Genomic DNA, 26,776 nt, shown 5'->3' with positions numbered 1-26,776 from the left:
TTGGAGAGGCCCACATGACAAGGAACTGAGGCCAGTCAATAGCCAATAAGGAATCAGCCCAACAGCCCTAGAGGAATTGAGTCCTGCCAACAATCACATGAATGAGATTGGAAGTGGATCCTTCCTCAGTCAACCTGGCACTTTGCAGCTTGTGAAAAACTCTGAATTAGAGAGTACAGTTAAGCTTTTCCTAGATTCCTGACCCACAGAAACTGAGTTTGGTGTGTGTGTGTGTGTGTGTGTGTGTGTGTTTGTGGTGCTGAGGATTGCACTCTACCAACTGAGCTGTATCCCCAGACCAAATTAATATTGTTTTAAGCTACTGAGTTTTGGGGTAATCTGTTATATGACAATATGTAGTACCCCAAATGAATCTGCCTCCAAAGTTCATGCTTGTCACAATTTTATCAGGTTGTTTCTCTTTATACTGTTTTTAGGTTAATGGTGACTTTCCATCCTTCATCGAATATTCTCTGTATCGTCTAGGGAGAACCTCTGATTTCATTAGGCTCTGTTTGCTGTCTCTAAATTCAGTCCCAGAATCTGAAATTTCAATTTGCTTTTAGCAACATGCTCTTGTGGCTTAGGACAGCTGGACTAAATAGCTAGGTTTTCCAACCTCCAGTAGTCCAGGAAATACCCAGCAACTTTGGGTTCGGATATCTTCCTTGACTAGGCTGTCTGCGTTGCCCTGCTCACAATCTTCCTTGGGTTATTGCTCCAAATTTGGATTAAAACTGGAAAGATCAAGTCTTTTCTCTTCTTGGGTCCTAGCTATAACATTTGGAGTTTCATTCTCATAGTACTTATTCCAACGAGAGGAATCATGTGGTAGCTAGTCCCCATCCAAGCACTAGAAATTGAAGCCTGGGATGCTCTCCACCAATTAACTATATCCCCAGCCCTTTTTATTTTGAAACAGGATCTTGCTAAATTGCTCAGGCTGACCTTGAACTTGCAGTCCTCCTGCCTCAGACTCCCAAATCATTGGGATTACAGACATGGGGCAGCCTGGCTGCTAGGTTTGCTACTGTGGGCAAAAATCCTGTTAGATCCTCTCTGGGTCTGGCAGGTAGAATCCTCTGGGCCAAGAACTTGCCAAGGGTGAAACGTGAGCTGGGCTAATGAAACTAAGAAAGCACATAGTCCATGTAGTGCTCAATCTGGGCAGCACTATGTATCTTCCTGTTTTCTAGTCTGGTTTTTTAAAGTTCTTCACGTGTGCATGCATCTTCTTGCCAGGAGTACTCAGCTTAAAATGTCCCGCTCTTAATGTAAACATTAACGTTCTGATTTTGCATATTCGGCGCTATTCCAGATACAGGAGATAAAATGAAGAGCATGAAAAAGGTCTGAGACTTCCTGACACTATACTTTATGCTCACTCAGTTTTGTTTTTTTCTTGTCCTAGTAACTAATTAAAACTTACTTTGGCCAGACACGATGGTGGACACCTGTAATCCCAACAATTCGAGAGGCGGGGCCAAAACTCTTAAGTTTGAAGCCAGTCTCGGCAACTTACAGAGGCTCTGTCTCAAATACAAAATAAGGACTGGGAATGTAGCTCAGTGGTAAAGAGCTCCAGGGGTCAATCCCCAGTACCAACAAAACAAAACAAAACAAAAATTTACTTTGCCATGTGGTATGGCCTTGTTAAATTATTACGGCAAATAACTAGTCAGGTGTTAATGCTAGCCTCTTTAAGGAAGCCTAATGGAAATTCTTCAATGAAAAGAATGTTTCTGGGTGGAAGCCCCACCCTCGTGGGAAGAACCAAGGGTTTCAATTCCCGCCTCGCACAGGTGAGGGGAAGCCCCACCCCTCCTCGCGTGAAGTCTTGTTAGTGGGCTGAGGGGCATTCAGTTTCGCACGTAAGGAAAGAGGAAGGGGACCCCGCCTCCTACGCGCCTGCGAGGGGCGGGGTTGGAGGACTGGGCGTGAATTGATTGGCTAGGGGGCGGTGTACCAGGGGTGTGTTCCGCCCAGGCGCTCGCACAGATACCGAGTAAAGTGACGGTGGGAGTCTGCCGCTCCTGTTTCCCAGCGATGGCGCCGAGGTGCCGCGCCCAATCCCCGGTTTACCCGCCGGTACTCAGCGCTGTTCAGGGCTCATTCAGACCGTGAGAACTGGAACGGGACCGGGGGAGCTGCGGGAAGCTGTCTGCAACGGGGACAATGAAGAGCTGCCGGACCCTTGGGACTAATAGCGGGCGCCGTCGCGGCACCTGCTGAGAGAAAAGAGGGAGCGGCCCGGCAGGGACCGGGCGGAGGCTAGCCGGCGCCTCGGCCATGTCGCTACTCTGTGTGCGCGGTGAGTGTGCGTATTGGAGTGAGGAGGCGGCGGTTTCCATACACTTCCAGTTAGCGTCCAGTTATCACCTCTCCCAAAGTTCCCTTCCGCGCCTTGGGGGACAAATATGTTAACAACCATCTATAACCCTTTGAAGAATTTTACCCACGCTTCTGCAAGGAACTGTTACCTCTCCATTCTGGTAGCCATGTGACAGTGTTGTTAGCTGGCCGATCCAAGTCCTATAAACAGTGGCTGGGGTTCTCTTGTGAGAGTGAGTGTGAGAGTAGATGAGCTCGGAGACCGCGGATCGTTGGAGTCTGTCAGTAGTGGGCAGTCTCCCATTCTTTTCTTTCTTCCCTCTGCACTGTAAAACTAGTCATATAGTAGCAGGTTCTTTTTATCATTCTTTAAATGCGTTAGTGATAGAGCTACCCATTCCCTTCTTACAGTGTATTTCCTGGTTTTTGAAACTTTTTTGTTCCCTCCTCTTTCCCTGAACCCCAACCTGTGGTCTAGGCTAAAATTATTCTCATATTTCACTTGGAAGGGTAAGGGTGGAAGGGTGTTGCTTCTCTCCTTTGAAACAGAGAATAGAGTTTTTTTTTTTTTTTTTTTTTTTCTTTTTTCTATTAAGCTTTCATCCCAGTAACTCACAGTGAAGGTCTTTTACCGTTTTTTCCATGAGGACACTGACCCACCTAAGAAGATATCTTAAAGCAAGAGCTTTGGGGTTTAAGATGAGAGACCATGCATACATTAGGCTTCATGTAGATAGAAACTGTTTCTTACTGGTTTATAGTATTCTCAGTGCCTGCGTTAGTAGAAGCTCAATGTTGGTTTTGAGTGTATGCAAGGAGTGATTTTAGAGAGATTATCTGCTCAGAAAAAGCAGGGTTTGGATTACTGTTCAATTGATCTTGGGAAATTTAAATTACAACCTGTCATAGCTGTGTTGAACAAGATGGGATAAGGTGGCTTGATTGTGAGCAAGAAAGTATTTATCCACTGAAGGCTTCACCAGAGCTTTTTCCTGGTACCTTTTACTGGACAGTTAAGAGTTTATGTTTTTTTTGGCTGTACAGATTAGAAGCATTGTCCTTGTTTGTGATCTCTCTGATAACAGTGTTTCCCCCAGATGCTGGCAAATGGAACTGCTTTGTCCTGTTCTCTTCCACTGTTTTGTTAAATCTGCATTAACCCAAAATGGGATTTGGTTATTTCCGGGGATTAAGGAGACACAGTTTTTCTTCTTTCATGGTTGATTTTTCATTAATGAGAATTTTGCTTTGGTTTTAGTAAGACGTTTTCTCTTAGCATCTGGGAGTCTATTTATCTCTTTAGAACCCTGCTGCTGAGAATCAGGATTTGAAAGAGGTTGAGTTTTGCAATATCTTTTTGGCAGTTTGTTAATTCTCTACTGCCACACCATAAGAGACTGAAGAAAGACTCTTTAAAAAACAAATTCTAAAGTGGGCAGTGGTGCACATGTGTAATCCCAGGGCTAGGGAGGCTGGGGCAGGAGATCACAAGTTTGAGGCCAGCCTCAGCAATTTAGTGAGGCCATAAGCAACTTGGTGAGACCCTGTCTTAAAACAAAAAATAAGGATTGAGGTTGTAGCTTGTAGTAAAGCGCCTCTGGGTTCAATCCCCAGCACAAAATAAAGTAAATAAAACAAATTCTGTTTAACTGAATTTAAATAACTTAAGGAGTTGCTGCTATTTTCATTTGTTTTAAAATCAGGCAGCTTTCATTGTGGGGCATTTCTACTATTTGTCTAACATCTTTGCTATTTATTTATCTAATTGTGGTGCTGGGGATTGAACATAGGGTCTCAGGCATGCTAAAGGTGTATACTTTACCAATGAACTACATTCCAGCTCCTCTTTGCCTCAATGTTACATTAATCAAATTTCTTCTCTTTTGAGGAGAATAGTGATCCTGAGCAGGTATAGCAGATATATATATATATATATATATATGGATGTGTATATACACACACACACACACACACACATATATACACATACATGTATTTATTTATTTTTTGTATAGGCAAGGTCTTTATCTTTTGAATAGAGATCTGGCATTTATGTGTTTATTTTTTGATAGTGTTTTGGATCAAACCCAGGATCATACACTTGCTAGGCAAATGCTCTGACACTGAGCCCACTCTCCCAGCCTCAGAAAATTTTAATTACTGAAACAAGTTACTATCTTGTATGCAAATACTCATATTAAATGGCGGAGTATTCGCCTGTGAATACTTACAGAAATGGGTAAAAATAAATATTTTTAAAATGATATTCCTTGTATTATATTTTGACTGTAGGAATGTTATTCATATTCTGAAAGTAGCTTCTTTAGTGGATATTGTGTAACAACTCTATTTCATTTAATGGTGGAGTAGAATTGAATTAGAAAATTTCTCCATATTGTAAAATTAAAATAGTTATCTTGATGTAGAAGTTGGCAAACTGGTATTGATAATGATCCCCAGACATCTTGATTCAAACTTCATTTCCTTGGTCTAATCCTTCAATCACGCCATGTTGCCTACAGTCCTTTTGACCCTACATTCTCCTGCCTGTGCTTATACAGATACTTTGCTTCTGCACTCTGTTCCTTAGTACCTTTGCTGTGTTCTGCACTAGTACTCCCTGAAATACCTGTGGGAGAGGTTGGATTTTGTAATGTCTTTTGGGCAGTTTAATTCTCAACTGCCATACTGTAATATTTCCATATTTTATATCCATAATTTCTAATTAAGAAATTTTCCTTTTTTTGGGTATCAGGAATTGAATCATGGGTGCTTAACCACTGAGCCACATCCTCAGCCCCTGCTCCCCTGTTTTTTTAAAAAAATATATTTTGAAACAGGGTCTTGCTAAGTTGCTTAGGGCCTAAGTTGCTGAGGCGAGTTTAGAACTTGTGATCCTCATGCCTCAGCTTCCCTAGCTGCTGGGATTACAGGTATGTAGCACCATACCTGACTCTTTCCATATTTTCTGCTTATTGTAAATTTCCAGTTTGAAGTCTTTCATTTTTGTTACTGTAGAAATTTTCAGTTCCTCAGTACACAGTGATCTCTTTCTCCTTTAAACTTTTAGAGCATTTGTGTGTGAACCATGCCACTAATTTGGTAATGAATCATGAACTGACCTCCTCTAGTCTTATATTGTTATGCTTATGGTAACCCAAACAAAGGAGGTAATAGCACTGGTCAGATCAGATCTGGAATTGTGTTCAGCTGGACTGTTTCCTTCTAAGAGGCACATTGAGAAATTCAATTATTTTAAGAGGAAATTTATTTTTTTTTGAAGAGCTTGATTAATGAAGGGTGCAGAAGTCATTTAAAGAACATGGGAAGTTTAGTTGTGAGAAGATTTAAGAGGGAGAGGATCATAATAGTAGATGAAGATAGTTTAAAAAACTAGATATTTTTGTCAGTCTAGAGGATAGAGCTGAGACAAGTGGACCAATGGTTTAAAATTTTTGGAAATTGGATATTAGCTTAAAATAAAAAGAGCTAAAACAGTTGTTTTTAACAAATGTAATAGACTGAGGATTTTTTTTTTTTTTTTTCTTGGACACTAAGCAGAGATTGAATGAGTGGCAGGGGGGTTTTCTAAAAGGAATGTTGACCATTGGGTAGATGGTTAGACTTGAATTTTTGAGAAACCACCATTTTATAGTGGTTTTAGTTTTGTAGCCAGGCACAGTGGCACATGCTTGTAATCCCAGCAACTCAGGAGGCTGAGACAGAAGGCTCGCAAATTCAAAGCCAGCTTCAATTATTTAGTGAGGCCCTAAGCAATTTAGGGAGACCCTATCTCAAAAACCAAAAAGGACTGGGGATGTGGCTCAGTGGTTAGGCACCCTGAGAGTTCAATCCCTGGTACCATAAAAACAAAACAAAACAGAATTCACTTACTCTTTTTAAAAAAATTTCCTGACAAATATTTCTTTAACATGTTTTGGCATAACTTTACTCATAATCCTGCTATCATTTTGCTTCCATAGAGTCAGTACTGCATGAACAACTTCAGTAAACTTAATCAGGGATTTTGTTTAACATTTATTGCCATGGTGTTCATAACAAACTTTCTCTAGATAAGCATTTTGAAAATTGGGCCTTTCCATAGTATTTCTTTGTAATTCCCAGTATTTATAACAGTGCTCCGTTACATAATTGAACTATAAGTTTTCCCCCCTAATTTTCACCAGAAATGATCACCCTTGACTTGTTGAAAAAGTAGTTTTGGGAATTTAAAAACTATTATATGCTAATGTATTACTAATTATAGAAATTTGCAAAAATGCAGAGAAGTATTAAAAGGAAAATAAAAATCTTCATGTTACTACCACCTGCCAGCATCATTAGCTTTTTTATTCATTGCTTCTTTTGTGTGTGCTGGGGATTGAATTCTTGGCATTCTGAGCATATGCTGTACAACAGAGTTAGACCCCAAGTCCCTTGTTTTTTATTATAAGGTAATATATGTGCACAATAAGAAATTCAAATGGTTGAGTGTGAAGTGAAAGGAAAAAAATTCTCCTGTCCCTATTTCTTATTCCTACTTCCTAGTGGTTGTTGTTCATTGGTTTGTATATATTTTTCTAGAAATGTTCATTACATACAAATATCAAGTTCTACAAGTGAATGTACACAGTATTCCTCAACTTTTTGAACTTAATTATTTTTCTGTTAGCTGTATACCATTCTTTCCAATGACTGTAGATCATTCCATCATATGTGTCTATAATTTTTATTTTTTTTTTTTATGAGATTGGGGATTGAACCCAGAGGTAGTCTATCACTGAGCTACATCCCCAGTCCTTTTTCATATTTTTATTTTGAGACAGGGTCTTGCAGAGTTGCCAAGGCTGGCCTTGAGTTTGTAATCCTCCTGCCTCAGCCTCCCTAATCACTGGAATTATAGACCTGTGCCCTGTTATCCTGCTGTGTCCATAATTTAATCAGATTCCTATTAATGGGAGTCAGGATTTTAAAAAATTTCCTTTTCACAAACAATCTCCAATGAACATCCTGTTAGGTAGTTTTTGTATGTTTCAAGATCTCGAGTCAGCTTTTCAACTGGACTTTTGTATGGTTGGCTTATTGCTCTTTTCCTTTTTTTTGTGGGGAACCTAGGGGCACTTTACCACTGAGCTACATTCCCAGTCCTTTCTATTTTTAATTTTGAGACAGATTAGGGTTAGGGCTAGGTTTAGGGTTAGGGATAAGGAGGGTGGTAAGAATGGAGGAAAGGAGGACTGTATAGAGGGAAAAGAGGGGTGGGAGGGGTTGGGGGGAAGGAAAAAAAATAATGAATCAAACATCATTGTCCTATGTAAATTTATGATTAAACAAATGGTATGCCTTGACTCCATGTACAAATAGAGAAACAACATGTATCCCATTTGTATACAATAATAAAAAAAATATAAGTGCGCATAAAAATTAAAATTTTAAAAATGGATCCAAATATTTTTAATTCATGTAATTTAAAAAGGTTCCATTTAAATTGGGTAAACTAATAGAAGTAAAATGTCCTTAAAATTAACTCACAAGTCTCTAGGTGGTCAAACTAATAAAATGTTGATGTTTAAAAAAAAAAAAAATTAAAAAATTTTTGAGACAGAGTCTTGCTGAGTTGCTTAGGGCTTCCCTAAGTTGCTGAGTCTAGTTCTAAACTTGTGATCCTCTTGCCTCAGCCCCACAAGTGGAAGCAATTACAGGCATGCACTACTGAGCCTGGCCATTCCTATATTCTTTGGTGAAATAATTACATTCATTTGGATCCATTAGCAAAACCAAATGCTTCAGTGCCTCTCAGATGAACATCCCTTAGTAGAGGCAAGTTCTTTACCATCAGGTAATATTGTATGCCCATCAAAAAGACCAAAGACTACTCTGGTAAGTTTTACCTGTGATTACATGTATTTTTCTTTTCCTTTCTTTTGTATTTGGAAATTGGGTTGGGGTTGTAGCTCAGTAGTAGAGTACCTGCTTTAGCATGCTTGAGGCCCTGCATTTGAGCCCCAGTCGACATACAAATTCCGAATTGAATGTGTATTACTTGCATTTTTAAAACAAAACCATGCCACTAGTGATAGTAACTGAACCAAGTTGATTATGTTGTGACTTGCCCTTAAAAAAGCTTATCCCGATTTATCACTAATTAGCCATCCAATTAACTGAAAGGATATTGCTGGGAAACTCTTAGAAGATGAACTTTGATGGCTCAAGTATTTATAGCACACTTAAGACACACATTGATTATGGGTTGATTCTCTTACAGGGAGAACTCTTAAGATAGATTTTTGTTTACATCCACTGTGGCAAATAGGAATGGTAATGATTTTAGATTTTCCAGGCACAAGGGTAGACTGGTCAAGTACTTCTCACTCCCCCCACATTATTGTAATCTGCTTCTGCTAATTCCTTGCTGACTTTTTCCATCTCATCATGGTTCTAGTAGTCCCTGTCCTTCCAAGCAGAGTTGCTGCTAGTTCGATTCACTTAACTATGGCTTCAGTAAGTTGATTGTGCCTTGTCTCAGTGAGATAGAAGTGAGAGAGGAAAGGACCAATTTCCTCTGCCATGTGCTTTGGTCGTAAACTCTTTCCTTATAAGCAGTAACTCTTTGCCTAATTTCTTAGTTTCTACAAGTGGGATTTCTTTTTTCTTTTCTGTCTCTCTCATTTTGTTCTGTTTTGTGTTTTGGTTGGTACTCAGGGATTTAACTCAGGGCTTGGCACATGCTAGGCAAATGTTCTATTATTGAGCTACATCCCCAGCCCTTTTGCTTATTTGAGGCAGGGTCTCACAAAATTGTTGGGCTATCTTTGAACTTGGTGATCCTTCTGCCTCCTTAGTCACTGGAATTACATGTGTTTGATATGCACGGCTTCCTTTTCTTATACAACCCCAAGAATACATTTAGAATACCAGTAGGTCTGATATGAGTGAGATAAGCAAAATAAGTTAAGTTCCTGCCAGAGTGGGGAAATAACTGTACTATTTTTTCTAAATCCCCCCACCCACTCTAGTATTGGGGAATCAAACCCAGGGCCTTTTTCTAAATTTTTTTTTTTTTTTTTTTTTTTTAAATTTGAGACAGAGTCTCCCCATGTTGCTTAGGGCCTCACTGAATTGCTGAGGCTCGCTTTGAACTTGGGATCCTCCTGCCTCAACCTCCTGAGTTGCTGGTATTACAGATGTGTATGTACCACCTTGCTCAGCTTTTTTTTTTTTTTTTTTTTTTTTGGGTGCTGGGGATCGAACCCAGGGCCTTGTGCTTACAAGGCAAGCACTCTACCAACTGAGCTATCTCCCCAGCCCCCTTGCTCAGCTTTTTAAACTTTTGTAGATGTTGATGGACCTTTATTCATTTATTTATATATGATACTGAGACTTGAACCCAGTGCCTTACACATGCTGGGCAAGTGTTCTACCGCTGAGCCACAACCCCAGCCCCACTTTTTGTAACTTTTAAAGCAAGATTCTTTAGGTGTGAGAGGTATTGTATACATCCTTTTTTTTTTCTGAGACAGGCTCTTGCTATGTTACCCAGGCTGGTTTCTAATTCAAGTGATCCTTTTGCTTCAACCTCCCAGGAGCTGAGTCTGTGGGCATAGGTCACCATACTTATACATACCTTTTCTTTTCGTTTTGTGGTGTTGGGAATTGAACCCAAGGTCTTGAGAATGCTAGGCAGTTAGTTGCTCAACCTCTGAACTACACCCGTAGCCCGTTATACATGGTTTGTCTTTATTAAAGGTCAGAGAAGATTTGTTATTTATATATTTTGAAAAACTTTTTATTGATGTTGGGCATAGTGACCTGCACCTGTAGTTCCAGATACTTAGAAAGCCAAGGCAGGAGAATCCCCTGCCTGGGCAACATAGCAAGAATCATCTCTATAAACAAATAAGCAAAAAAAAAAAAAAAAACCTTTAAAAATTGTCTTTAAGGGCTGGGTTTGTGGCTCAGTGGTAGAGCACTTGCCTAGCATGTATGAGACCTGGGTTCGATTCTCAGCACCACATATAGATAAATGAATAAAATAAATGTCTGTCAACTCTAAAATATTTGAAAAATTGTCTTTATATGTTACACACACACACACACACACACACACACACATAAAACATAAATTTTAAGTGTATAGCTTAATAGCTCACTGAATTATTACAAAATCAATACACTACTGTGACTACCACCCAGGTCAAGGATAGAACATGCCCCAAACCCTGGAAGCCCTCTTTGTCCTTTAACCCAGTCATTATTCCTTCCTTGTATCCCAAAGGTAACCACTCTTGATTCCAACACCATACATTAGTTTTGTCTTTTTTTTTTTTTTAATTGACTTTGCATTTTTAAGAGTAGTTTTAGGTTCACAGAAAAATTCAGAAAAATTGAGTGGAAAGTTTGCCTGTTTTTGAACTTTAAAATGTTTTTTTTTTTTAAATTTTGAGACAGGGTCTCGCTAAATTGCTGAGACTGACCTTGGCCTTGACCTCATGATCCTTTTGCCTCAACCTTCCTGGTTGCTTGGATTATAGGCATGCACTATCATGCTTGGCTTCAACTTTTTATAAATTGAATTATGTATGTATTACTGGTTTCTTTTGCTTAACATTATGTTAGATACTTCCACTTGATGCTTGTAACATTAGTTCATTGATTTTCATTACGATGTAATATCTCATCGTATGACTATATCATGTTTTTTTAAAAATGTATTTATTGGGGCTGGGTTGTAGCTCAGTGGTAGAGTGTGTGGGGCACTGGGTTCAATCTTCAGCATAAAAATAAAAAAATAAAGGTATTGTGTCTATCTACAACTAAAAATTTTTTTAAAAATATTAATCTGATGAAGTGGCAAGATATTGATTTAGATTGAACATAAAGTTTCTTGATGAGATTTGAACTGTCAGAGAAAAGCTTGTGAAATTCATTTTTCTGGAACTCTTGAGCTTTTTCTAGAATTTCTTTTAGTATGTAATATGTAGGTGTAGCTGTTCTGCACAGAAAGATGATTTAACTAACTTTGCATTTTCTGCTTTGTTGTGATCCTTTCTTTGATTACTGGGAAATGAAAGAAAAATATAGGCATGTGGTAAATTTTATGTTCAACTTTATAAAGAAATTTTTGTTGTGGTGGTGGTGCTTGAGATTGTACCCAGGACCTCATACATACTAGACAAGTGCTGTACCACTAAGCTGCACCCCCTCGTTAGTAAAGGAAATTATATACATTTTTTTTTTTTTTTTTTTGTGCTGGGGATCGAACCCAGGGCCTGTGCTTACAAGGTAAGCACTCTACCAACTGAGCTATCTCCCCAGCCCCAGGAAATTATATTTCATTTGTCTATGTGTCATCTTTAGTGGCAAAGAATTTTTCTTTAGTGTAATCTCCATAAGCAACTGTCCACTGAACATATGCGAAAGGCCCATAGAATCAAAGGAAAAAGAATGATGAGGGCTTATTTTTTTTGTGCCTGTGAACTCCACAATGATATAAAGTATGATACAAAGATGATTGTTTGTGCTAAAGTATACGTATATAAACCTTTTTCTCTAAAAAATAATACCAATAGAAGTAATTCTTAGTCTTTAGGAAATATAAAATTCCTAAAAGAAGAATTTGATTATTTTTCTGTTGCTGCTTTTGCTTCTTGTATATCTGCACATTAAATGCTTATTTGGGTCTGGCATGGTGGTGTAGCCCTGTAATCCCAGCTATTGTGGAGGCTGAGGCAGAAGGATTACAAGTTTGAGGCCAGTCTTGGCAATTTAATGAGACTTTGTCTTAAAAAAAAAATTGGGGGCTGGAAATAAAACTCAATAGTAGAATGCCCCTGGGTTTCATCTCTAGTACCAAAAAAAAAAAAAAAACAAAAAACCAAAAAAACCTGACAAACAGCTGGGCATGGTGGCACATGCCTATAATCCCACTGATGTGTGAAGCTGAGGCAGTGGGATCGAAAGTTCAAGGCCAACCTCAGCAATTTAGTGAGGCCCTGAACAACTTAATGAGATCCTGTCTCAAAATTAAAAAAAAAGGGGGGTGGTGGTGCTTGGGGATGTGTCTCAGTGATAAAGCACCCTTGGATTAAATCCCCAGTACCCCCCAAGCAACAAACAAACATACAAAACCAAATTTATTTATGATTTTGGAGAGCAGAATGACCCATGGATTGTGTTGGACTATTAATTTTCTCTTGCACCTGTTTGTTTTATTGATTTTCTGTAGTGTTTCATTGTGGGTGATATTGAGAAGAAAGGGCAATGAGTGAAGAAGGTGTGCTAAGCAACGAAGGAGAGGCTGGCAGTTGGATAGTGGGAAGATAATTGCTTTTATATAATTCAAGGTGGGGCAAAGATGAACCAAAGGACTAGCTCATTTACATGATTTCTATTAGTTGTGAGTCAGATTTGTAGAGACTTTATCTGTAAAAGGATAAAGGAAATCTGCCAAGAAGAGGTGTGTCCCCCTCACTTTAGCCATCCATACTCCATAAAGCCTGTCATTCCTTCAAATGGTGCTCTCCTTTTTGTAATCTTAAACTTCAGACTTTTGACTATTTGGTCATGTTCTCCAGCTTGTCCATCTGTAGATTAATTCCTGTCTCTCTCTGTAGAATGGTTATAGAACTCAGGGATACTATCCCACTGAGCTATATCCTCAGCTCTTTTTAATTTGAGATAGGGTCTTTCCAAGTTGTAGAGGTTGGTCTCCAAATTGGAATCCTCCTGCCTCGGCCTCCAGAGTCTCTGGGATTATAGGCATGTGCCATCTGTCTCCAGTTCCAGCCCATCTTCCTAGCTTTTACCTTTGGTATGCTTTGACACACTATGAAATAGGGTAGATGTTAAAAGCTTTGGTTTTTAGAAGACATGTCTTGGTGAATATATCAGGTTCACCCTGATGAGTTATGCACCCTTACATATGTTGCTTGACTTCATTGAAACTTAATTTCTACATCTTTAAAATCATACATCCATTCAAAAATGTTTAATGAGCTCCCTATTCTAAAGGAGTTTAAGTCTATTAAAGAATGGTGCAGAAATCAGATAAATAATACAATTTCAGATAATGGTAAGTACAGTGAAGAAAATAAAGTATAATTAAAAGAATTGAGAGTGATATGAGTGGGAGAATTACTGAAATAGTATTGACCCCAGTATAGTGTCACATGCCTGTAAACTCAATGATTTGGGATTCCGAGGCAGGAGGATTACAATTTGGAGTCAACCTTAGCAACACAGACCCTGTCTCAAAATAAAAAATAAAAAGTGTTAGGGATGTAGCTCAGTGGTTGTGTCCTTGTATACAATTGTTAGTACTAGAAAAACAAAAAAAACCAAACAAAAACCAAAGAAGACAAAGAAGAAAATTTGTTTACAGCCTGAAGGGAAAGAATCTGTATAAAGGGGAGAGTCAAGGTGAGATAGGGGGTAGGAGAGATAACTGACTTCTCTGTAAAATAGGTTGTAAGATTATCAGTTGATAATGAGGAGCTGGGGATAATTTAGAGAGCTTGAGAAGAGTGCAAAGAATTTTGTTCATTTTTTCAACAATTATCATGCTGGCACTTGGGGTAGAAATGTGAGAAAAAAATCCCTTGTCTTCTTTGAAGTTATACTATAGACTAGTGAGGGAATAGATATTAAGCAAAGAAGAATCATACAAATTAATACAAAATTACAACTAGGGAAAAATATAACCACGATATGTGCTGTAAAGGAGAGCACATATTATGAGAATATGAGATTGAGAGTTACCTATTAAGGTGAAAAAAGCCCTTCATAATGAAGTAAAAACTTGAACTGAAAAAGAGACATCCTTAATCAAGTGAGAGGAAAGGTTGTAGGAAGAAGAAATAGTATATGTAAAGGCCTGGTGATGAGACAGAAGAGCTGAAAGCACTGGATTTGTAATTAGATTTGTTTGAATCCTCTTTTTACCACTGAAAACTTTTGGCAAGTCTCTTGACTACTCAGCCACAATTTTTATTTTTTACTTGTTCTTTTTAGGTATACTTGACAGTAGACTGTATTTTGACATATTATATATACATGGAGTATAACTTCCCATTCTTGTGGTTGTCATCATGTACAGTTAAATTGGTCTTGTATTCATATATGAACATAGGAAAGGTATGTCCAGTTCATTCTACTGTCTGTCTTAATCCCATCCTCCTTCCCTTCCCATTATTCCCCTTTGTCTAATCCAGTGAACTTCTATCCTTCCCTCCATTATGTGTTAGCATCTGCATATCAGAGAGAACATTCAGCCTTTGATTTTGGGGGGATTGGTTTATTTCACTTAGCATGATAGTCTCCAGTTCTGTTCATTTACTGGCAAATGCCATAATTTCATTCTTCTTTATGGCTGAGTAATTTTGCATTATATATATATATATATATATCATATTTTCTTTATTCATTTACCTGTTGAGGGGCACCTAGGTTAGTTCCATAGCTTACCTATTGTAAATTGATCAGCCACAATTTTTAAATGGAAGTTTTAATATCTGTTGAACACATCTCACAGAGTTGATGACAAACTCTGAATGAGATCATGCTATGAAATTCCTTTGGAAATTATAATCACTTTTATTCTTGGTTAGTCCCTCTTTCCTCTTTGGAGACTTAAGTATTTTTACACTTATAAAGGAAGAGGATGTGATCAGTTCATAAACATTTATTGAGCCCTTAACATGGGTGAGGCATTGAGCTAGCCACACTGGGTATATAAAAATGAGTAAGAAGTGGGCCTTGCCCTTAAGAAATTGAGAGACAAGAAGGAGAGAAAACCATGTATGCAGCTTAGCAGGATGCAAGTTGCAGTTTTAGATCATTTCTGTGATAGAGGTAAAATGGTAATTGTTTTAAGAAATTCCATTTGAGGGACAGGAAAGAACTATGGAATTGAGTTTTTCATTATGGTGTTATAAATCGGGATGGGAAACAGCATAATAACTTTTGGGGAGATGATTTTGGTTTTGGACTTGTTAAATTTGAGGTGATGGCAGTCTGTTCATGTGTTAAGTTTGGAAACATGACTTGGAGATATGGGTTAGAGGTGTAGATCTAGTCTATTCTTTGTGGATCTGTTGTACAGAGGAATGGTGGCATGATAGCATGTGCTCCTCCTCCTCATCATCACATACTTTAATCATCTATAAAATGCCCTAAATGGTAAGATGCATCATTTTTTGTATCATCATGAGAAAAAAATAGTATTAATGAGCTCTGACTCAAAATGTCTAATTTAAGATATGTAAGCCAGGCATGGTTACATTCTAATCTCAGCTACTGAGGAGGCTGAGGCAGGAGGAATACAAGTTCAAGGCCAGCCTCAGCAATTTAGCAAGATACTCAGCAATGTAGGGAGACCCTATCTCAGAATAAAATAATAAAAAGGGTTGGGAATGTGACTCAGTGGTGAAGCACCCCTGGGTTCAATCCCTGTACCCCCTCCCCTCCAAAAAAGATATAAAATGTACTTGAGAATTAATTAGACTTCCAGTAAAATATGGGCACCCTTCATGTAATTTGAGAAAGAAGTTGGGGATGTTGCTTAGTGGTGGAGTACTTGCTGAGCATGCACAATTCCCTAGGTTCAATTTCCAGCACTGGGGGAAAAAATAGGGATGTATGTGATGGTGGTGGCAAGTGCCTATAATCCCAGCTATTGGGAAGCCAAGGTAAGAGGATCCCTGGAACCTAAGGGTTCAAAGCCAGCCTACACAACATAGTGGAGATCCTATGGGAAATAGGAGAGGTGGGGGAAGGGAAAGGTAATCATAATATGCCAAGTCAGCCCAATAAATAAAATTGTAGAATTTCCTACTTGCCTAAGTCTGTCAAAGAGCTGGTCTGCTGACCTCAGACTATGTTATTGGAAGTTTTTTCTATTACTGGTGATTGAACCCAGGGACATTCTAGTACTGAACTGCATCCCCAGCCCCTTTTTATTTTTTATTTTGAGATAGGTTTTCTTTTGAAGTTACTGATGCTGGTGTCCAACTTGGAATCCAGTCTCAGGCTCCTGAGACCTGGGATTACAGTCATGTGCCACCCCACCTGATGGGTCCTAGAGATTTTTAACATCTACTCTTGGATATACTTGTTAAAGAGAACTGTCATGTTAGTATATGCATTTAGTATATTAGTTTTTGTTGTGGATCCAACAGGAGTTTTATTCAATAGGATAAACTTCAGAGGTTGTCCTGTGGTCTATGAAGTTAGCCTAATATGCCTTACTGTTTACAGAGGAAGTTCATTAGAGAACACTTAAAAATTTTTTTTTTTTTTGGTATTACTGGGGATGGAAAACCCAGGGATGCTCTACCATGGAGCTACATCCAGTTCTTTTCCTTTTTTATTTTAAAACAGTCTAAGTTGCCAAGACTGGCCTCAAACTCATTCTTCTTTCCTCACTTTCCCCTGTTGCTGTGATTACAGGTGTGTACCACTGTGCCTGGCTAGAGAACACTTATTAAGACATTACTGTATAAACCATTCTGTTTTGTTTACAAAGACTAGCAGACGTGGTCCTTCTAGCTAGATGGAAGATAGAGGTAGATATAACTGTAGTATAGAACAGAATATAAGTAACATAGAGGATTACTAAAATATAACAGAATTCATATGGGGGATGATAAGGGAACACTTTTGGGTGGCAATTTTTTTTCTCAACATAAGAATACTATATAGTCACTTTAGAAATTAGGAAAAATACATCATCAAGAGAAAAATAAAAGTTAACTATAATTCCACTGATCTTTTCTTTCCCAGTTTAACTCTTCCTTTTGTTTTACATAAAATTGCATTGTACTTTATTTATAATTTATTCTGATTTCTCTTTCTTAGTGGAATTTTACCATATAGAATACAGTTTTATAAAATCTAAGAAACTTTCAATGCAAATTAGGATTTGATGGCCTCTTTGAGTTTTATCTTCAGTTTCTTTGGAAGCTGGAAAATATCTTTTAAAAATTTCTAGTAAACTATAAGGTAGACCAAGAAGGTCAGTGTAATGTTTCATTTGAAATTATAATACTTTGGCCAGGTGTGGTGGCACACACCTGTAATCTCAGTGGCTCAGGAGGCTGAGGCAGGAGGATCAAGAGTTCAAAGCCAGCCTCAGCAACAGCGAGGTACTAAGCAACTCAGTGAGACCCTGTCTCTAAATAAAATACAAAATAAGGCTGGGGATGTGGCTCAGTGGTTGAGTGCCTCTTAGTTCCATTCCTGGTACCCCACTCCCCAAAAAAGATACTTTGTAAACTATTTGGAATTTGTAAACTATTTGGAAATGTATGTGAAAAAAAGCAAATAGACAAGGGATTATTAATTGCTACATCAATAATTCCAGTCTGCTCACTGTTAAGAGATCCATGTAAAGAAATAAACCATAATAAATTACTGAAATTAAAAAAAAAAATAAGGCACCAGTATTAGTATTTCAGGATTGGTTGCTTATATGTCTTTGTGGTATTGGTATTGGTTGCTTGATAGAATGACCCAGCCATTTCAAGCAGAACTTCATCTAGAATACTTAGAATCACTTTTCTCTTTTCAAGGTGATAACATGTTTCTTCCTGTGTTCTATAACTGCTATTTCTATTATGTTCCCAAAACTTGCTTGTTAACTTTCTTGAGATTTAGTTCTGTAGTTTTTGTTCCAAATGGAGACTGGAGATATGCTGTTAACATAACCTCAAACCCTCAGTGCACACACTTTAATGACTTGAATTCTGGCTCATAGGTATTTTGAGGTACATTAAATAGTACCAGAGCCTTTCATGTAATAAGTAATACTTAGTAGACATTTGATTTGATTTATGTGTCACCAATTTAATAACCTCTGGGCTTCACTATAGGATTTTTAGTGAATTTTAGTAAAGACCAAGAAATAGACTGGGCTCAGTGGCACATTCCTATATTCCCAGCTTTTGGGAAGGCTGAGGCAGGAGGATCTCTTGAGCCTAGAAGATTGGGACCAACCTGGGCAACATAGTGTGATCCCATCTCTCTCTATCTTTTTTTTTTTTTTTTTTTTTTTGGTTGTTGTTATTTTTTGAGGTACTGGAGATTGAACCCAGGAATGCTCTACCAAAGAGCTACACCCTGAGTCCTTTTTATTTTTTAATATGAGAAGGGATCTTGTTATGTTGCTGAAGCCAGTCTGGAATTTGGGATCCTCCTACTTCAGCCTCCCAAGATTACAGGTATGCTATACCATGCCCTGCTGAGACCCCTGTCTCTTAAAAAAATGTAAAAAAAAGCAATAGTCATAATTTATATGCAAGATAAGAAATTTTAATTCTGATGGTTTCATGTATTAAAGTTAAAACATGAGGGTGAGTGCTTTGGATAATATCCCACTTTTTAAATAATACTTGCTTATAGCCTGTAAGAATCACTTTCCTAATTTAAGAAGTAGATAGCTAGATTGACTTTGTACTATGTATAACCAAATTTGAATGATTTCTGATAAATAGTAACCATAGAAATTTGATTATGTATCAGTGTAAACTAGGCCAGCTGAGGTTTATTTATTTAGAAAACATTTTAAAAGATGTATTTGAACACTTGTAACATGCTTAATTATAACCTGGACTTTGTTTACTTTAGAATTAGTCATTGACTTTGTTGGTTGAGGTTTGACGTAAGTACTTATTGTTTTTTTTCTAGTTTAAGAAGGACTTTATAGATAGTAAACTTTGTTGGTTCTTTGACTTAAAAAGCTATTTTTTAAAGGAAAAAGTAGCATATTTGTGTATACTTTATATTCTCTTTAAGTTATGATAAAAAACTGTGAAAGAAACTTAGTGATATTTAAGACTTTTCAGAATACATATAAGTGAATAAAATTATAGATATATTACTGCTTTGTAAGTTTAGCTTTATTACTCTGAGCTACGTCTGTAGCCTTTTTAAAAAAATTGTCTTATTTTTTAGGACATTATACTCATACTTAATAGTAAAGTTCATTTTGACATTTTTCTCGATTTCAATCCCCAATGCTATTCTCCTCTGCCCCACTCCTTTCTTCTACTGTATTGATTGCCTATCTCCTCATTTATTATTTTATTTAAAATTTTTTTTTCTTAGGACTGGGGATTGAATCCAGGGGCACTTTACCACTGAACTACAGCCTTAGCCCTTTTTATTTTTTGAGATAGGGTTTTGTTAAATTTGCCGGGGTCCTTGTTAAATTGCTAAAACTGGGCTTTGAACTTGTGATCTTCCTGTCTCAGACTCCTGAGTTGCCAGGATTATTGGCATGTGCCACAGCACCTAGTTTATTTTTTAATTATTGCATTATAATTATATATAAAATTGGAATGCATTATAATATGTGTATACATGAAAATAGCATAATTTAATCAACTTCATTCCCCAGTTCATGCTCTTTTGCTCCCTTCCTCCCTCCTTCTTGGTCTCCTGCTTCTACTCTACAGATCTCCCTTCTGTTTTTCTAAGAACTGCCTCCCCCTTACTTTTTCTTCCCAAAATTAGAAGGTTGGTTTAATATTTATGAAAGCTGTTTTTATAATGCAAGGACTAAATTCATTCAACCAAGTTAATAGATAACATAAAAAAATAGTTAACAAAATTCAGTATGCGTCTTCAAGTGTACTGTCTAATACACTAAACCAAAACCAAAACAAAACAGAATAAGCTTTAACAAATTATAAATATAGGAGGTAAGAGAAGAATGGAGGGACTTTGGATTGGGAAGAGGTGGGGAGTGGGCGGGAAAAGGAAAGATGGTGGAATGAGACAGATATCATGACCCTATGTACATGTATGATTACTTAAATGGTATGAATCTACATCATGTACAACCATAGAAATGAAAAAGTTGTACCCCGTTTGTGTACAATGAATCAAAATGCAGTCTGTAAAAATAAAATTTAAAAATTAAAAAAATATTATACATACAAGGGTACTTTCTTAACCTGAAAAAGAATTTCTACACACAACTTACACAGAATAGAAAACATATATCTAGTGATGAAAATAAGGATACCAGTTCCTACTACTATTCAGTATTGATTTGAACAATTTCTGTGCACAAAGTTTTGTACAAGAATGCACATAGCAGCACTGTTCTCAACATCCACAAATCCAGATGTGATTTCAATGCTGAAATGTGTAAGAAAGTACAACTAAATTGTGATCACTCAATAGAATAGTCAGTACCATATTTAACAATGAGAAAACTGCATTTACCAATAATAAGATGAATGAATCTGGCAAATACAGTTTTGAGTGAATGCAACCTAACATAAAAGAGGACACACGTAATATATAGTTCAGGTATTACACATTGCCGCAAGTGAGGAGAGTGCTTACATCTGGGCTGGAAACTTGAAGGCAGTAGGCAGAGTTCCTGGTATTTGGATGATACCTGTTTTTTATCTAGGGACTGGTTACATTATGACTTTGTTCATGAAAATTCTTGATGCTGCACACTCATGCTGACTCTGTCTCTTTCTTTGAATTATTATAGTTATACATAGTTGGGTTCATTTTGACAAAAGCTTACATGTATGGAATTTGATTTACTCCATTTCAGTCCTAGTCTCCTCTGGGTTTCCCTCTCTTCCTCCCATACCCATTTTCCTTCCTCTATTCTACTGATCTTTCTTTTGCTTATTTATTTTTTAAGTACTGGGGAGTTGAACCCAGGAGTGCTTAACTACTAAACCACAGGGTCTCACTAAGTAGCTTAAGGTCTCTCTAAGTTTCTGAGTCTGGTTTTAACTTGTGATCTTCCTGCCTCAGCCTCCTGAGTCACTGGGATTATAGGCATACACCACCATACCTGGCTATTCATTTATATTTGATTGGTGTTTTCTTTTTTTAATTTTTTAAAAAATTTTTGATGGACCTTTTATTTATTTATTTGCAGTGCTGAGAATCAAACCCAGTGCCTTACACATGCTAGGTAAATTCTCTACCACTGAGCTACAACTCCAGCCCTTGATTGGTGTTTTCTACATATACATAAAGGAGAAATTCACTGTAGTATGTTTATGTATGCACATAGCATGATTTTATTAAATTCATTCTGCATTTCCTTCCCTTTCCCATCTCTCCTCCCTCCCTCTCAATTTTCTCCTTCTATTTCACTGATTTTTCCTATCATTTTATATCTGGAGAACCACCTTTTAAAATTCCTCTCTTTTCTCTTACTTCTACTTGTGAAATAAAAAAAATTGTGTCTTCTATTCTGTACCATTGGTCTACCTGTCTATTTTGGTGCCAATACCATGCCATTTTTGTTACTATTGCTCTGTAGTATAGTTTAAGGTCTGGTGTTATGATACCTCTTGCTTTTCTTTTCCTGCTCAGGATTGTTTTGGCTATTCGAAGTCTCTTATTCTTCCAGCTGAAGTTCATGATTGCTTTCTCTGTTTCTATGAGGAATGTCATTGGGATTTTAATTGGAATTGCATTGAATCTGTATAGCACCTTTGGTAGAATGGCCATTTTGACAATATTAATTCTGCCTATCCAAGAACATTGGAGATCTTTCCATCTTCTAAGGTTTTCTTCAATTTCTTTTTTTAGTGTTCTGTAGTTTTCATTGTAGAGGTCTTTCACCTCTTTTGTTAGATTGATTCCCAAGTATTTTATTTTTTTTGAGGCTACTGTGAATGGAGTGGTTCTCCTAATTTCTTTTTCAGAGGATTCATCGCTTATGAATAGAAAAGCATTAGATTTGTGTGTATTGATTTTATATCCTGCTACTTTGCTGAATTCATTTATTAGTTCTAGAAGTTTTCTGGAGGAGTTCTTTGGATCCTCTAAATAGAGAATCATGTGATCGGCAAATAGTGACAGCTCAAGTTCTTCTTTTCCTATTTGTATCCCTTTAAATTCTTTGGTTTGTCTAATTGCTCTGGCTAGTGTTTCAAGGACAATGTTGAATAGAAGTGGCGAAAGAGGGCATCCTGTCTTGTTCCAGTTTTCAGAGGGAATACTTTCAGTTTTTCTCCATTAAGAATGATGTTGGCTGTGGGCTTAGCATAGATAGCCTTTACAATGTGAAGTATGTTCCTACTATTCCTATTTTTTCTAGTGTTTTAATCATGAAGTGGTGCTGTATTTTATCAAACGCTTTCTCAGCATCTTTTGAAATAATCATATGATTCTTAACTTTATTGATGTGGTGAATTACATTTATTGATTTCCAGATGTTGAACCAACCTTGCATCCCAGGAATAAACCCCACTTGATCGTTTATACCCAAAAGACTTAAAATTAGCATACTACAGTAATTCAGCCACATCAATTTTTATAGAAGCTCAATTTACAATAGCTAGATTGTGAAACCAACCTAGATGCCCTTCAACAGATGAATGGATAAAGAAACTGTGGTATATATACACAATGGAGTATTATTCAGCCATAAAGAAGAATGTTATGGCATTTGCAAATAAATGAATGGAATTGGAGAATATCATGCTAAGTGAAATAAGCCAATCCCAAAATACCAAAGACCAAATGATTTCCCTGATAAGTGGATGATGATATATAATGGGGGCAGGGGGTGGGGAGTGACAGAAGAATGGAGGAACTTTAGATTATGTAGAAGGAAACGAGAGGGAGGTGGGGTGTGAAAAATGGTAGAAAGAGACAGACATCGTTACCCCATGTGCATGTATGATTACACGAATGGTTTGAATCTACATCATGTACAACCATAGAAATGAAAAGATGTACCCCATTTGTGTACAGTGAGTCAAAATGCAGCCTGTGAAAAATAAATAAATAAATAAATAAATAAATAAAAAATTTGACCCTTGAGTTTCTAAGTCTGGCTTGTTTCATTTGGTGTGATGTTCTCCAGTTCCATCCATTTACCAGCAAATGACACAATTTCATTCTTTTTTATGACTGAGTAGAACTCCATTGTGTCTATCTACCACATTTTCTTTAAAGAACTAGGAAAAACAAACCCAGCCCTTTTTATCTTGTTTTGAGCTGGGGTCTTGCTAAGTTACCCAGAATGGCAACTTGAAATCTTTCTGCATTGACCTCTGAGTAATTTGGGTTACAGAAATTTTTGCATTTAGAAAATCGAAACTTTTTTTTTTTACTGTTGTAGGAATTCATACAAGTAGGTAAGAATATAAATTTTTTAGAGGACATGGACACAAACCCAAATAAATACAATTTTCTCATACTAGACAAAGGGGCCAAAAATATGCATTGGAGAAAAGATAGCCTCTTCAACAAATGGTGCTGGGAAAACTGGAAAACCATATGCAACAGAATGAAATTAAACCCCTATCTCTCACCCTGCACAAAACTCAACTCAAAATGGATCAAGGATCTCGGAATCAGACCAGAGACCCTGCATCTTACAGAAGAAAAGGCAGGTCCAAATCTTCAACTTGTTGGCTTAGGATCAGACTTCCTTAACAGGACTCCCATAGCACAAGAAATAAAAGCAAGAATCAACAAGTGGGACAGATTCAAACTAAAAAGCTTTCTCTCAGCAAAGGAAACTATCAGTAATGTGAAGAGAGAGCCTACAGAGTGGGAGAATATCTTTGCCACTCATACTTCAGATAGAGCGCTAATTTCCAGAATCTATAAAGAACTCAAAAAACTCTACACCAAGAATACAAATAATCCAATCAACAAATGGGCTAAGGAAATGAACAGACACTTCACAGAAGATCTACAAGCAATCAACAGATATGAAAAAAATGTTCAACATCTCTAGTAATAAGAGAAATGCAAATCAAAACTATCCTAAGATTCCATCTCACCCCAATTAGAATGGTGATTATCAAGAACACAAGCAACAATAGGTATTGGCGAGGATGTGGGGAAAAAGGTACACTCATACATTGCTGGTGGGGTTGCAAATTAGTGCAGCCACTCTGGAAAGCAGTGTAGAGATTCCTCAGAAAGCTTGGAATGGAACCACCATTTGACCCAGCTATCCCACTCCTTGGCCTATACCCAAAGGACTTAAAATCAGCATACTACAGAGATACAGCCACATCAATGTTCATTGCTGCTCAATTCACCATAGCCAGATTGTGGAACCAACCTAGATGCCCTTCAGTTGATGAATGGATAAAGAAACTGTGGTATATATATACAATGGAATATTACTCCGCCATAAAGAATGATAAAATTATGGCATTTGCAGGCAAATGGATGAAATTGGAGAATATTATGCTAAGTGAGATAAGCCAGTCTCAAAAAACTAAAGGATGAATGATCTCGCTGATAAGCGGATGAGGACATATAATGGGGGGTGGGAGGGGTTAGCGTTAGGGTTAGGGTTAGGTTTAGGGTTAGGGATAAGGAGAGTGGTAAGAATGGAGGAAGGAAGGACTGTATAGAGGGAAAAGAGGGGTGGGAGGGGTGGGGGGAAGGGAAAAAAATAACAGAATGAATCAAACAACATTACCCTATGTAAATTTATGATTACACAAATGGTATGTCTTGACTCTGTGTACAAATAGAGAAACAACTTGTATCCCATTTGTTTATAATAAATAAATAAATTAATTAATTAATTAAAAAAAAAAAAAGAGATTTGCTCCTTGGGCCAGGTGCAGTGGCACATGCCTGTAATCCCAGTGGCTCGGGAGGCTGAGGCAGGAGGATTGCAAGTTCAAAACCAGCCTCAGCAACTTCACGAGACCCTGTCTTAAAATAAAAATTGAAAAAAGAAAAAAAAAGAGAAAAAAAAATATAAATTTTTGTTATCTCTTGGAATATAATTTGGAAATAAAGTTGTGCATATCCTATAGCCTAGCAATTCCAATTCTTATTCTTGTGCCCAAACAGCATGCAGGAGGATGATCATCGCAGCATTGTTTGTAATGGCAAAAATTTAGAAACATCTAAAATTCTCATGATAGAAGTTTAAATAGAGGGATTGCATGTTCATCAAATGGAGTGCTAAAATAAGTTAAAGTGAACAAACTTAGCTTTATTTACCCATAATGATAAGTCTTAAGGCCAAAATGGATAGAAAAGCAAGTTCAGACAGATGGGTTATACATTTAACATAGTAATATGCAAAAATATAGTGATGTATATCATCCGTGGATACAAGTATATGTTGTAAAATAACCTGGATTGGAGTAATGCATATCACTTTCAGAATGATGGATAGATGGAAGGAATGGGATTAAGTTGTGATTTCAGTTGTGTCTGTAATGTACTATTAAATCTTTAAAAAATGATTTGAAGTAAATAGGCGAAATGATGAGATTTGGTTAGTATGACTCTTAGGTATATGGTGGTGATAATTGTTTCTTTTAAATTATGTTTTAAATATTTAAATAATAGTACACATTTCTTTGAAAAGTCTAGTATACAGTACATGGCACAAAATAGCCATGTTTTTGGACTTAGAGGAAAATAAATTTTCTAAGAAATAGGGCTTAACCTACTTACATAATATTCCAGACTTCCCAGAAAAATAAAATTTAGTGTAAGGCATAGGTTAAAATACATAGTCAAATTATTATTGTGTTCATTTCCATAGTGTGGAACCAGAGGTTCAGCCTAGACATTTTTGTTGGTAATTATGACTCTTGTCTCCTTCCCATGCATGTTGTGTGATTACCCTTGAAAGGCCCCTAGGCTATTTATTTGGCTGTTGGTTCCCCCTGCTGTCCCCCACGCCCCAAATTGAACCCAGGGCCTCATGCATGCTAAGCATGTGTTTTACCACAGAGCTATATTCCCAGACCAAGAAAGTGGTGCCAGAAGTGAAACCCAAGACCTCTTGCATTCTAGGAAAGCACTCTACCACTGAGCTACAGCCCTAGCCCTTTCTGTTTTTCATTTTGAGACAGGGTTTAGCTAAGTTTCCAAGGCTGACCTCTGATTTGAGATCCTCTTACCTCTGCCACCCAAGTGGCTAGGATTGAAGGTGTGTGCCACTGCACCCAGATTAAAAGTACTTTTAATAACATCTTTGACTATCTGTAGTCATCAAAGGTTACTTATAATTTTATTAGTTTGTTAAGATAGCCATAGTAAAAGAACTACAAATTGAGTGGGTTAAACAACAAAAATTTATTGTCTCACAAGTTTGGAGGCTCAAAGTTCAAATTGAGCTTTCCATAGAGTCAGTTCCTTCTCCAGGCTTTCAGATTTGGTTTCATGCTTCTTGCCTAGCTTCTGCTGTTTTACTGACCTGTCTTGGAATGTCTGGTGTTCTCTGGCTTGTACAACTACCACCCCCATCTCTGCTTCTTCTTCCATCTTCACATGGTGGTCTTCTTCCTTGTGTGCTATGTTCAGATTTCATCTTTTTAGAATACCAGTCATCTTGGATTAGCCATGGTGTTTTACAACTGAGCTACATTCCGAAGCCCTTTTTAAAATATTTTATTTAGAGACAGGGTCTTGCTAAGTTGCTCAGGGCTTTGCTTAATTGCTGAGGCTGGCTTTGAGCTCGAAA

General features: G+C 37.4%; 1 protein-coding gene across 1 annotated transcript in view; it reads left to right on the top strand.

The window, feature by feature from the left end:
• The first annotated feature begins 1,974 nt into the window (after positions 1 to 1,974).
• Positions 1,975 to 26,776, top strand: part of Unc13b (unc-13 homolog B) — a 215,012-nt gene continuing 190,210 nt past the window's right edge. The window contains 1 exon segment of the mRNA XM_047524555.1: positions 1,975 to 2,311. Within this exon segment, the coding sequence (XP_047380511.1) occupies positions 2,290 to 2,311 (22 nt within the window). The 5' untranslated portion in view covers positions 1,975 to 2,289.

The sequence above is a fragment of the Sciurus carolinensis genome, chromosome 14 (genome assembly GCF_902686445.1).
Source record: "Sciurus carolinensis chromosome 14, mSciCar1.2, whole genome shotgun sequence".
In the NCBI taxonomy this organism is placed as follows: Eukaryota; Metazoa; Chordata; class Mammalia; order Rodentia; family Sciuridae; genus Sciurus; species Sciurus carolinensis.
The sequence above is the reverse complement of the archived record's forward strand: the minus strand, read 5'-3'. Positions and strand labels throughout refer to the sequence as shown.